This window comes from Carcharodon carcharias, chromosome 8 (assembly GCF_017639515.1).
Source record: "Carcharodon carcharias isolate sCarCar2 chromosome 8, sCarCar2.pri, whole genome shotgun sequence".
Lineage (NCBI taxonomy): Eukaryota > Metazoa > Chordata > Chondrichthyes > Lamniformes > Lamnidae > Carcharodon > Carcharodon carcharias.
In genome coordinates this window covers 28,342,633-28,356,769 of record NC_054474.1, presented here as the reverse complement: position 1 = coordinate 28,356,769, position 14,137 = coordinate 28,342,633, and the positions used below count along the sequence as shown (strand labels likewise).

Here is a 14,137-nt window from a genome sequence, read left to right as displayed (position 1 = left end):
GAAATAGTAGGGGCACTGGCCATAATCTTTCTGTCTTCCCTAGACTCACAATGGTGCCAGAGGATTGGAGAATTGCAAACATTATGTCCTTGTTCAAAAAAGGTTGCAAGGATAAGCCCAGCAATTACAGACCAGCCAGTTTAACTTCAGTGGTGGGCAAGCTTCTAGAAACAATTATTCTGGATAGAATTAGTAGTCACATGGAAAAAAATAGGTTGATAAGTAAGAGCCAGCATGGATTTCTAAAGGGGAAAGTGTGTTCAGCTAATTTGCTGGAGTTTTTTTGAAGAGGGAACAGATAAGATTGATGAGGGTAATTCTGTTAATGTGGTGTACATGGACTTTGAAAAAGCAATTGATACAGTGCCACACAACAGACTTGTTGGGCAGGATTTTTAGCTCGGCGTGAGGATGCACGCCCGACCCGACCTAGCTTGTAATGACGCATGATGATGTCAGCCGAGCATGCCGATGTCAACGCGCAGTCACACGATAGTTTGGTAGGTGGGCACACGCGGGGATCGGCAGCGCGCCCGCCGACAATTAAAAAGCCTATTAAGGCCATTAAGTTATTAATTGTGCTTAATTTTTCACTGTTAGGTTGAACAGGCAGGCGAAAAGGCCAAGTGACCTTTGCATTTTTTTGGGAACCTCATCCACAGGCGCGATGAGGTTTCCAAAATCAAATACAAATGAAATAAAAACTTTAATTTTTAATTAAAAACATGTTGCTGTTCATGTGACACAAGGGGACATGTTTCTTGAAATTTTTCTGTTGTTTAATAATTTTTTCCATATATTCTTCACCTCCCTGAGGCATGAAAAAAATATAGGAGCTGCCTCAGGGGGATTATTCAGCACTCTTTTGTGCACATGCACCAAGCTCATGCTAGGCCTGCTCGCTCTCCTCCCCCCCCGCCCGCACCGGCAGCGCTCAGCACTGCCGCTCACGTATCATGCTGGGTGGGCCTTAATCGGCCCGCCAGCATGAAATCGTGGTGTGCTGTCGATCGCAGGCAACGGTCGGCTTCCTGACCGCCCCTGTCCGTACCTGCCGATCCCGCACTCTAAGGACAAAAATTCTGCCCATTAGAAAAGTTATTGCTTCTGGAATTAAAGGGACAGTAGCAACATGGATACAAAATTGGCTGAAAAATAGGAAGCAGGGTGTAATGGTCAATGGATATTTTTCAGGCTGGAGGAAGGTTTGTAGTGGAGTTCTCTAGGGAACCTTGTTTTTCCTGATATATATTAATATATTAATGAACAAGATCTTGGTATACAGGGGACAATTTCAAAGTTTGCAGATGACACAAAGTCATCTTGGGAGTGTTGTGAACTGCGAAGAGGATGGCGTGGAACTTCAAAAGGATATAGACAAGATGGTGGAGTGGGCAGATATGTGGCAGGTGAAGTTCAATGCGAAGTACGAGGTGATGCATTTGGTAGGAAGAACATGACAGACAATATGAAATAAGGGGTAAAATTTTGAAGGGGGTGTAGGAGCAGAAAGACCTGGGTGTATATGTGCACAGCTCATTGCAGGTGGCAGGACAGGTGGAGAGAGCCATTAATAAAGCATATAGTATCCTCTGCTTTACTAGTAGGGACATAGAATACAAGAGCAGGGAGGTTATGCTGAATTTATATAAGACACTCGTCAGACCTCTGCTGGAATATTGTGTACTCTTCTGGACACCACACTATAGGAAGGATGTGAATACATTGGAGAGAGTGCAGAAGAGGGTTCAAGGATTATTCAAGGGATGAGAATCTTCAGCTATGAGGATAGGTTGGAGAGGTTGGGACTGTTCTCCTTGGAGAAAAGAAGGCTAAGAGGAGATTTGATAGAGATGTTCAAAATCGTGAGGGGGCTGGACAGAGTAGATAGGAAGAAGCACTTCCCAATCGTAAAATGATCAAGAACGAGAGGGCATAGATTTAAAGAGATTTGCAAAAGAAGCAAATGTGACGTGAGAAAAAACTTTTTCACACAAAGGGTGGTTCAGGTCTAGAATGCACTGCCCGGAAGAGTGGTGGAGGGAGGGTGAATCAAGGCATTTTCAAGAGGGCATTAGATGATTATTTGAATAGAAACAATGTGGAGGAGTATGGGGAAAATGCAGGGCAATGGCACTAAGTCATAATGCTCACTTGGAGAGCCGGTGCAGACATGGTGGGCCGAATGGCTTCCTTCTGTGCTGTTAAAACTCTGTGGTTCTGTGAAGTCGACTTACGTTGGCATTCCCCACCTTAAAATAAAAGTCATTCTGCCTGATACCATTGTGAGCCTTTAATGGCTGATGTTGAGATTGTGTTTCTTTTCACTCACATTTTGCCCCGCTGTCTCTTCAGGCCATCTTTCCCTTTATAGAATCATGCCCTGTTTCCAGAGCTCTGTCAATTGCATTTGCCCATGCTCAAAAAAGAAGCATCCAAAGATTCACCCTATAAATTCTCCTGCTACTTATCCAGGGATTTAACAGAAATTTCTTTACCCAAAAATTGATAAAGACGTAGAACTTGCTCCCGTAGGGAGGAGTTGCAGTAAATAGTATGGGTGCAATTAAGGAAAATCTTGATAAGCACACAAGAAAGGACTGGAAAGATATACTTTACATGAAGGCAGCTGTAAGCCTCCAACTTGTCCAACTGGCTCCACAGTGAAAAGGAACTCATTTTGAATTCGTAAGGTGAAAATGTTTTGCCTGGTGTTTGGTTAAGTCTATGGGTTGTTGTTGTCTTAATGGAGATTAATTAGGGAATTTGTTAAAAGTTATGATAGTAGTAATTTGTAGCCATGTGTGCATATATTTTAACCTGTGTAAATTAATAAAATGTTTCATTTAGTTTAATGTAAAACCTCAAACTGGTGGTCTGATTCCTGAGTTTAGAGTGGCATCTCAAACATAACACTTAAACTGATTGATTATGAAAGTTGTTTAAAGTTTCCCTCTGGGATTTTAAATAACTGCTTTACCAAATGCATGGGTCATAACAAGGGTATGTGAAGAGGGTGGGAGGAGGCTTTTGTGGTACCTAAATGCTGCCATCTACCAGTATGGCTGTATGGTCTCGTTCTGTGCCATATGCTAGATGTAACTCAATTTAACATTTATTCTGTCTCTTTCTCTAGGTAAGCATTCTGTCTTTGCTTGCTGGTATCCGTTTCCTCAAGTTAGCATGATCGAAATTAAGATCAGGAATACACCATGTGGTCTGGTCTGTCCCCTGTTGTGGGTAAGAATAAGCCATTTTCCTCCCTTTCCCTTAGCATAATGCACATGTACAGCACTAGTCCAATGACCTGGCTTTTGTTTTTAGAAAATAAAACACGCTTCAAATGTGCTTAACATATCAGAAAAAAAAGCAAAAAGTTAAAAAAATGTGGAAGAAAACTGACCTACTTTAAGGAATGAAGAGAAGTCACTGCCTGATAGCTGACTTCTGCCCACTGATAGTGTCAGCAAAGCACCAGAATACCTCAAATTACAAGATGTATTTTAAATGTGGCAGTGTGCAATTCATCATTTCAATTGGTTATTGCTGCACAGCCTCTCCAGAGCCTTATCCGAGGAATTTCTTTGCTTACAAATGGCCACTAACACAGCAAGGCCATCCTAACAAGTGCTGAGCAGCCCCCAATGCCTGAAATGAGGATGCGGCTGGTACTTACTGGTAATGTAGTGTCATGCAGGGCTCAAATGCAACTTATTTTTTTTTGCAGCAATAACATTTATTTTATTTTCTTGCAAGTGATAATGGCCTTCCTCAACAAATTTGCTTTTCCTACAGAGAAAACCATTGTGTACTGGAGAAATGCAACCTGGATGAGAATCCAACTGATTGAAACACAATCAGTGGAAAAGTGCCATCATGAGCCTACATATCTGTGAAAACTGCATTGTTCAATTCCCTAAACAACACTGTACAAAGATTGATCACTGTGGCAAAAGGAGACAAACTCACTGCTCCTGCTCTCAAAATTTATCTGACATTGTTCAATCTGAATAGTTTTATTTTTAAATAGTGTGAGCTTATTTTTACAAGATATTTTAGAATTGTATTTGGGAGTATTTCAACAGAATCCAGAAGAATAAACAAGCAATGATTTATATATCATTGTCCCTTGTGTCCATTAATTCAATGTTCTAGCGTTAAAATATTGAGGAGCTTTATGAAAAGGATGAATTGTCCAAATGTGCTGCCACTTCCAGATATACTTCTTAACCTCTGAAACAAACACAAAAAGAGCCTCCACAGCAATTAGGCACTTCTTTCTGATTGTTTACCTATCGATCATTTGAACTGGTTATTGCTGGGGTGTTGAGGCCCAATTTGAAATCTCTTACCCTGTGTGCAGCATAAGAACTTAAGTCCATTGTAAAATTAACAAACATGTTAGCAAAGACAGAGGTGATTTGATAATTATCAGAGCAGACATGGGCAATAGTATAAAAACACCTCCTGTGAAGCATCGCCAAAGAAGTTAAAGACAAACTCTGTTATTCCATTGTTCACTCATTAAAATTGAAATGCTGATGGGAATCTAATGAGCAGTACACTATGCATGAGTCTGAGCAGAGTTGCCTGGGTTCTGCTTCCTGAAGTTCTTGATGATGTGTTGAGCTAGGGGACATGTCACGAGGAAAGCCGAGCTGAAGGCTAACTGTACTCCTTTGTGCAAATGAGATGAGTGTTGGATTAACCGCGAACAGTGTGTTATCCTGAACAATTTGGCACACTCGAGTGGGATGCCTCTGGATGAAAGCTGTCAGCATTGTGGATTGATTGCATTCACTGTGCTAACCATTAAACACATTATGGTCCATGATAAAAAATAAAATTAGGAAAAACAGAAAAAGGAAGCTCATTCCCCACAGCAGAAGTTTATGATCTGAGTCAGGACGCAGCTAGGAGAAGATGTGGTATTGCAAGAGGTGCTACTGTGCTTTGGCAAAATGGCTTGGATAACAGATTGAGAAGTTATTAGGTGCAATAAAATCTGACAAGCCAAACAAATGTAAGATAAGAATAAACCATCTTATACAATACCTTGTCTCTAGTGGCACATTGCTGTTCAGAACCCAGCTGTCCTGCAGCTGAACAGACTCTGGTGTGGTAGGTAGCTCATTGGGTGCAGCAGAAGGGGCATGAATCTGGTTCCTTCTGTTTGTCAAAGAGTTTCTGTTGAGAGAGTTGGCAGACGAATGGTGGTGCGAGAGTGTCTGGTTGTGGGGTGGTGGAAGAGGAGGTCGGAGAGTAGACTGGCTGTGATGGTTTGGAGGGCCTGCAGAGAAGGGAAGAACACAATTATTGACATGCTGTTATACACTCTGTTCCTTCACAAAGATAAGTTGGCAAGATGAAAAAAGTTTTATAAATCTGTTGACACTTATTCTGATGGGGTGAAATGCCATCTAATTACAAGTTCCACACATCTTTCTATTAACTGCTTACATTATATATACTGAAATTCTGCACTTCTGTAATTCAGTCAAACAAACCTTCACAGCATTACAGCACCAGATATGTTATCACAACCCTGCTGTGTTCCACCATTTTTGTTTCCCACATCTAAGAACCTGCCGTTCATCTTTGCTATGTTGGTTTTTTTCCATTGCTGAGCATTTATCTTTTTGTCTATGTCATAAATAATAGTCTAGTTAGGAGTTTGTTTCAAGGCAGCTCCATATCTCGGGGTTTCAGATGACGTTGATAAACTGCTTGAGCTTCACACCTGTGGTTTATCGTCAGGATCCCTTCATGTGTTACTGACTTGTAACAAACTCCTTGTGGTCTCTTATCCTCCGAGTAAATGCTTGCCACCAATGGATATTTGCTGGAGTTCCAGTTGTAATTTCTATAGCAGTTAATTTGCACCATGGAAATCTAAAGGGTACTCAAATTAAATTGTGTGGATGGCACAGAGCGAAGTAACAATTGGGTTAATGAGAAGACCTGCTTGTTCTTAACAAGCTGAGGTGGATGTCAGGGTAATAAGTAGATTCTAAAGAAAATGCAACAAAGAGATTGTAGTGAGCCTTTTGAATAGTTTTAATTACAGAGTGTACTGTCCTGTTCACTCTAAGTACTTAGAGTGTTGCCAGCACACCAGAAGGCCAGTACAGAATAAGGGATAATACTTATTTGTTCTAGATGGCATTGCTTCTGTACACTGATACAGAGTAAAGAACAAATTACTTATTTATCTCTGATAATATTGCTGCCACAAACTTATTGAATATAGAGTATAAATAAGTATTACTATTAAAGTTAACCTCTGTTCAGCTGAATTGTCAAAATGTTATACAGGAAAATATTTGTACATTTAATGGGCATGTGTCTCAGTATTTGAGGTGGCATCATTTCTTATTTCCCGTGTATCTAATATACACACAATGTGAACTTTATTGTTAGGTCAATGGACTAACAGTTTTGCTTACCAACTGCATTGACTTGGAAAGGGGTTGGTTTATAGATTTTTCTTCAAATAGCCCATGCTCTTACTTCTCCAGGACCATTTTGCTGTAAGCAAACATTGCAAGAGCCATTTGGAAGTGACAAAATGCACTGCTTGGTTCTAATATGCTTCTCTCATCTGCAAATGTTATGATCATTTTCATGTTATAGCTGCAGGACCCAGATTGCACTGACTTGTAGTTGTCAACTATGGTACAAGATGTGCTTATAATAAATAGCAGAAGCAAAATAAAACACAATGAAAATTTCCATAGACCTTAAAATGACTCTTCTATGCACCACTGAGTTTTGCTATCTGTGACATTTTTCAAATTGAACAGGGTTTTTTTTTAACTGAAGCAGCTCAGAGGGTGGGATAATTTGAGCCCACTTGGCTAGTGTTTTTGTCATCATGGACACAATTTCCAGCAGGTGCCAACATGCCACTTGCTGCAAACATGATGAGCTTTGCAAGACTGGCACATTGACAAGGCAATGTAGAGGAAGTGAGCATTGGACCAGAGCTGCAATTAACGTGCAAATGGGAGTAGATAGTCGTGGGGAAAATGCTGACAGAAACTCCTTTGCACCTCAGATTCCCAACACTATTGTTCAACTATTAATGAAAGGGATTCACAGAATGTGAACAAGAAAATACTTTATGTCAAAAAATGAAACAAGTCAAATAGCTATCAAAAATCTTGATACTTTATGATCTATATCCCACAGTTACATCCAATGGGTCTTATTTAGTGTGATCAGGGGCAGCGATGCAACATCCTGTCCCATGACCATGGGTTTCTTGATACTTATCATTAGGGAGAGCAAGTTACAGGCATGGGAGAGACAGTCCATGAGTCTTTGGAGCTGTGTCTTTGCTTTCAGTCTTCATAGATTGTAGAGCTTGACATCTGACCTAGTATGCACGTAGACTCCTTCCATTTCTGCAGGGAAGGCAAGGTCAGGAGAATGGAGAAGAGGATGCCAAACAGAGTGGAGACTAGGATACAGCCCTGCTTCACTCCATTCTTTATTATGAAGCTGTTGGAAGTGGAACTTTCAGACTGTACAATGCAGTCATTGAAGGAGCAGGTGAGACTGAGGGGCTTTGGTGAACAGCCAATTTTCCCCAAAATCCTGTAAAATCCTTCTCTGCTGATGGGTTTGAATGCCTTTATGAGATCTATGAAAGTCAGGTGTTCCCTACACTTCTCTTACAACTGGCACATTGAGAAAATGATGCCCACAGTATATGTGCCAGTATGGAAACTGCACTGTGCTTCCAGGTATACTTGGTCTGCAAGTAGATGGAGTTTTTAAAGTATGACCCTCACAAAGGCCTTCCACGTGACACTAAGGAGTGAGATGCCCCTGTAGCTGTTGCAGTCTCCTTTGCCACCTTTGATTTTGTATAGTGTGATGATTTTTGCATCATGCATCTCCTCTGGAAGTGGTTAGCAATTTACGCTACCTCACGCCTACAGTCACAGGCTATCTGTCCCTTAATGCAGAATTTGATACACAAATAGGAGAAGCAGCTACCACATTTGGCCGATTCATGAAACGTGCGTAGAATAACATCAAGCTGACCCGTAGGACCAAGTTGATGATTTATAAGGCCTGCGTTCTCATCACCTTGCTGTACAGCTGTGAAACATGGACAACTTACAGCTGTCAAGAAAAGAAGATCAGTGATTTCCATCTTTGCTGTCTGCGGCACATTTTGAGTATAGCCTGGCAGGACAAAATCACAAACACGGCAGTCTTTTCAAAGGCAAAGCTACCAAGTTTGTTAGCACTCATCAAATAGAGACAGTCACATACCCAAGGACTTTGTGTATGTTGAGGTAGCTGGAGTCAGGTGACCAGTAGGACACCCAAAGCTCTGCTTCAAGGATGCTTGCAGGCCTTAGGCATTGATTATTGCACCGGGGGTGGTGGGGGGGGGGGTGGTCACTGGCTGACAACAGAGGAAAATGGTGACACCTTCTGTGGGCTGGTGTGACCAGTGACTACAGCAGCTTGGCAATAGATACCAACGCCAAAAATAACAACTCACAGCAACACTTGGTAGCTTCATGGATGGCACTTATGGCAGAATCTGTTTCTCAAGGGACAGGTTTGGCCCCTTCGGCCATCAGCAAAGATGCACCATATGCAGATGGATTTGTTTGCTGCTTGTCCATCACCTTTTGTAGGTGAAAGGATGCTGGAATCCCATAATCAGCATCCCAGCTCTGAACATGTTTTCGTGGCTGGAAGGTGATAGGTCAATTCTTTATAGGGTAAGATCACTTGACAGATTTGATAGGTATCAGGGCCAGACACAAGCACAGGAAACAACAATAAAATAACAATTCAGACACTGCATTTTTTAAAATCCTTTTTTTAAAAAGAAGAAAGATTAAGCTGATAAACCTTCATACGATATTGCAGGAATTGAAGTATGGATGCACAATAACGCAAAGTGTGTACTCAGCATGCAGCATCAAATGACATGGAAAACAATCTCAGCTTCTTTTCTGCTGTTTCTGATGGATCCATCTTGCTTAAATGCAGCACTTGGCAACCACTCAAAGTGATCAACAGTACATAATTCAAAAAATACACAGAGAATGCCTTATTTACTATGAAGCCCTTCAACCTCCATCTCCATAAAACAAATTTTGTTTAAAAGGCTTTTTTTTTCCAGTTTAATGAACTTGAATTGCTTTTCTACTGTACTCAAAACATCTCAAGCACCTTGAGTAAACAAATTCTTTTAAAATCCCATGTATCGAACAATTCAGTTGTTTTAAGCTCATGACGAAGCAATTGGTAAATGATTACTGTTTAGAAATTAAGTAGCTTTTAAAAAGCATACACAAGATGTGATGGCTATATCACAAGAGTTTTATTACAATCAAATTTCTCTGGACGTCCAGGAAGTAAAGAAATAAATTGCATTTCTTTAGAACATACAGGATGCTACACAGGCAACGTGTTACTTTTTAAAATATTCCTTCATGGGATCTGGGCTATGCCAGGCTAGCATTTATCGCACATTTCTATTAGCCCTTGAGGAGGTGGTGGTGAGCTGCCTTCTTGAACCCCTGCAGTCCATGTGGTGGAGGTACACCCACAGTGCCGTTAGGAAGTGAATTTCATAATTTTTGCCCCGCAACAGTAGAGGAACAGTGTTATCGTTCCAAGTCATGATGGTGTGGGACTTGGAGGGGAACTTGCAGGTCGTGGTGTTTCCATGTTTCTGCTGTCCTTGTCCTTCTAGATGGTAGAGGTCGCGGGTTTTGGAAGGCGCTGTTAAAGGATCCTTGGTGAGTTGCTGCAGCACATTTTGTAGATGTATGTGGGTGGCGGAGAGAGTGAATGTTTAACGTGGTGGATGGGGTGCCAATCAAGCAGGCAGTTTTGTCCTGGATGATGTCAAGCTTCCTGAGTGTTGTTGGAGCTACACCCATCCAGGCAAGTGGACAGCATTCCATCACACTCCTGACATGTCTTGTAAGACCATAAGATCATAAAACGTAGGAGCAGAAGAAGGCCAATCGGCCCACTGAGTTTGCTCCACCATTTATGGCTGATCTGATAATCCTCAACTCCACTTTCCTGCCTTTTCCCCCATAACCCTTAATTCCCTTAATGATTAAAAATCTGTCTATCTCAGCCTTGAATATACTTAACAACCCAGTCTCAACAGCCCTTTGCGGTAAAGAATTCCACAGATTCACTACCCTCAGAGAAGAAATTCCTCCTCATCTCTGTTTTAAATGGGCACCCCCTTACTCTTTGAGATTATGCCCTCTGGTCCTAGACTCTCCCACAAGGGGAAACAACCTCTCAGCATCTAAACCTGTCAAGCCCAACCTATTCAACCTCTCCGCATAAGAAAATCCCTCCATCCCCGGGATCAAACTAGTGAACCTTCTCTGGACTGCCTCCGATGCCAGTATATCTTTCTTTAGATAAGGGAACCAAAACTGTTCACAGTATTCTTAGGTGTGGTCTAACTGGTACCTTGTATAATTTTGGGAAGACTTCACTATTTTTATACTCTATTCCCTTTGAAATTAAGGCGAACATTCTATTTGCCTTCCCTATTACCTGCTGAACTCAGATGCTAGCTTTTCATGATTCATGCATGAGGACCCCTGAATCCCTCTGTGCTGAAGCTTTCTGCAGTCTTTCTCCATTTAAATAGTTTTCAGTTCCTCTATTTGTCCTGCCAAAGTGCATAACCTCACATTTTCCCACATCATATTCCATCCCAAGTTTTTGCATTGGCAGTTTTCCAATCCTCTGGGTCTTTTCCAGAATCTAAGGATTCTTGGAAGATAACTGCCAGTGCATCCACTATCTCTCTAGCTACCTCCTTTAATATCCTAGGATGCAACTTATCAGGTCCAGGGAACATATCAGTCTTTAGCCCCATTAGTTTCCCTAGTACTTTTTCCCTAGTGATGGTTATTTTATTTATTTCCTCCCCCCCTGCGCTGACTTTTGCCCCTTGATTATTTAGTACTTTTGGAATGCCATTAGTGTCTTCTACCGTGAAGACTGATGCAAAGTATTTATTCTATTCCTCTGCCATTTCCTGGTTCCCCATTGTTATTCCCCCAGGCTCATTTTCTAAGGGGCCTATATCCACTTTGGCCTCTCTCTCTTCCTTTTTATATATTTAAAGAAGCTCTTATTGACCATTTTTATCTTACTTGCTAGTTTACCATCAAAGTTTATTTTCTCCCTTTTTATTTTTTTTGGTCATCTTTTCTTGGTTTTTAAAACTTTCCCAATCCTCTGGCTTACCACTAATGCTTGACACCTTATATGTTTTTTCTTTTAATATGATACCATCCTTAACTTCCTTTGTTAACCATGGTTGGTTTATCCCTTTCCTAGAATCCTTCTTTCTCACTGGATATATCTTTGTTGTTAGTCATGAATTATTTTCTTAAACGTCTGCCATTGTTCATCAACTGTCTTTTCTGCTAAACTCCTTTCCCAGTCCACTCCAGCCAACTCTGCCCTCATTCCTTTGTAACTAACCTTATTTAAGTTTAGCACAGTTGTTTCCGACCCAAGTTTCTCATTCTCAAACTGAATACTAAGTTCTAACATGTTATGGTACAGTTCTAACATGTTATGGTACAGTTTCCGAGGGGATCTTTTACTCTGAGATCATTTATTAAACCTGCCTCATTACTACATTACCAGATTCAAAACAGCCTGATCCCTGGTTGGATCCACAACATATTGCTCTAGGAAACTGTCCCAAATACACTCTATGGGCTGAATTTTTCCCCCCGTTGGAGAAGAAGTTGAAGGGTGGGCACGCACAGGTGCGCTTCCGATCGGTGCCCCCAATTGGGGGCGCAGTGCCATTTTACATTGGTGGGCCCTGTGTGGGCTGGGGGGAATCCCAAAATCAAGAGTGCGCTCTTTCGTGCATGCATACGAAAGAGCGCGCTTATCTCCCTGAGGCTAAGTGCTGCATCAGGGATATTGGCTCAAAATGTAAGAAACCTAAAAATAGAAAAGTAAAATTTCCCTAACATGTCCCCTCATGTGATAATGCCACACGAGTTGGGGACATAGCCATAATTTTCACAAAAACTTTATTAAAATTTTTAAAAACCTACATGAAACCTCATCCTGCCTGTGATGAGGTTTCATGCTTTTTCTAGTTTGTGCCGGGGCTCTTGGCCGGCTCGCCAAACTGAAGGTTGGACGGGCAGGTCCTTTAATTACATAATTGATTGTCAATGGCCTCAATTGGCCATTGACAGGTCGGTGGGCCCGCAGCTGATTTCGCTGCGGCCCCGCCTACCTGAAAATTTAAATAGGGCGTGGTGATGTCGGGAGTTACCCCGACGTCATCGTGCGTCGGTGAGCAGGCCCAGCCCCCACTCGCCAACACGTAAAATCCTGCTCCATGAATTCTTGCTCATGGCTACCTCTGCCAATTTAATATTCCCAATCTACTTGGGCAGGATATTGAGTTCGGTGAAAAGGGGGGTGGTGGCATTAGGGAGGGCGCGGGGCCTGCTCACTGACATGTAAAGTGACATGGGATGACGCTGGGCGGAACTCCCGACATCACCCCGCGTCATTTCAATTTTCAGGTAGGCAGGGGCTCAGAAAAATCAGCTGTGCACCTGTCGACCTGTCAATGGCCAATTGAGGCCGGGAGCCCTGGTGGGCTTCAGATAAAGCATGAAACCTCATCCACGGGCAGGATGAGGTTTCATGTAGGTTTTTAAAAATTTAATAAAAGTTTAATTAAAAGTGCTGGACATGTCCCAGCTCATGTGGCAGTGTCACATGACGGGACACATCAGGTAATTTTATTTTTCTATATTTCACATTTTTGAATTTGGCGTCGATCTCCCTGAGGTAGCACTCAGCACTCTCAGTTTAGGGAATCTCCCCGCCCCCCCCAGCCTACACAGGGAGTGCATAGCGCTTCCTGGTGGATGCCACGACGGGTGGGCCTTAGTTGGCCCGCCCACGTAAAATGATGGCACGCCCCCAATCGGGGGCACCGATCGGAGGCTTGCCTGCATGTGCCCTCTCCTGAACTCCCCCCCATGGGGGGAAACTTATCCCCCATGAAGATTAAAGTCACCCAGGATTAATGTACATGCCCTCATTATCTTCTGATTTATTCCCTGTCCTAAAGTATAACTACTATTAGGGGGCCAAAAGATACTCCCACTAGTGTCTTTTTCCCCTTGTTAATTCTTACCTCCACCCATATCAATTCTACATCTTCTGATCCAAGATTATTTCTTGCTATCATACATATTCCATCTCGTGCTAACACAACTACCCCAACAGCCTTTCCTTCCTGTCTGTCCTTTCAAAAAGTCACATGCCCCTGAATATTTAGTCCCCAGCTTTGATCTCCTTGTAATCATGTCGCCGTAATGGCTCTAAGATCATACCCATTAACCTCTATTTGTGCCATTAATCCATTTATTTTGTTCTGAATATATATGTATTTAAGTAAAGAGCCATCAATTTTGCCTTTCTATCATTTTTTCCCCCTTTGACCCTATTTTTTACATTTGTACAATCTGTCCCTTCCTGTCACACCCTGGGTATCATTATCTAAATAGCTGCCCTGCAATCCTTTTGCTTTGTAAGCCTACGTATCCCCTCTCCAGAACCCTCCCCCACTCTATTTAGTTTAAAGCCCCCTCTACACTCTTAGTTATTCGGTTTACTAGGGCACTGGTTCCAGCATGGTTCAAGTGAAGCCCATCACACCAGAAAAGCTCCCTTTTACACCAGTACTAGTGCCAGTGCTCCATGAACTGAAACCAATTCCTCCCACAACAATCTTTAAGCCATGCATTTAACTCCTTGACTTTATTTACCCTGTGCCAGTATTCCTGTGGCTCAGGCAGTAATCCCGAGATTATCACCTTGGAGGTTCTGCTTTTTAATTTAGCACCTGTTCAAATTCTTTCAGCAGAACCTCCTTTCTAGTCCTATCAATGCCATTGGTACCAACATGGAAGACGACAACTGGATCCCTCCTCTCCCACTCCAAGTTACTCTCCAGGCCTGAGATGAAGTTCTTAATCCTGGCACCGGGCAGGCAACACAGCTTTCGGGACTCACACTCATGGGTGCAAAGAGCAGTATCTGTCCCCCTAATTATACAGTCCCCTAC

At 42.2% G+C, this 14,137-nt stretch overlaps 1 protein-coding gene across 3 annotated transcripts in view; it reads right to left on the bottom strand.

The window, feature by feature from the left end:
• The window catches only part of LOC121280981 (teneurin-2-like), a 787,212-nt gene that overhangs the window by 284,335 nt on the left and 488,740 nt on the right, over window positions 1–14,137 (bottom strand). For all 3 annotated transcript variants that reach the window (XM_041193486.1, XM_041193489.1, XM_041193487.1), the window contains one exon: window positions 5,056–5,290. In XM_041193486.1, coding sequence (XP_041049420.1) covers window positions 5,056–5,290 — 235 coding nt within the window. The remainder of the gene's footprint in view (window positions 1–5,055; window positions 5,291–14,137) is intronic.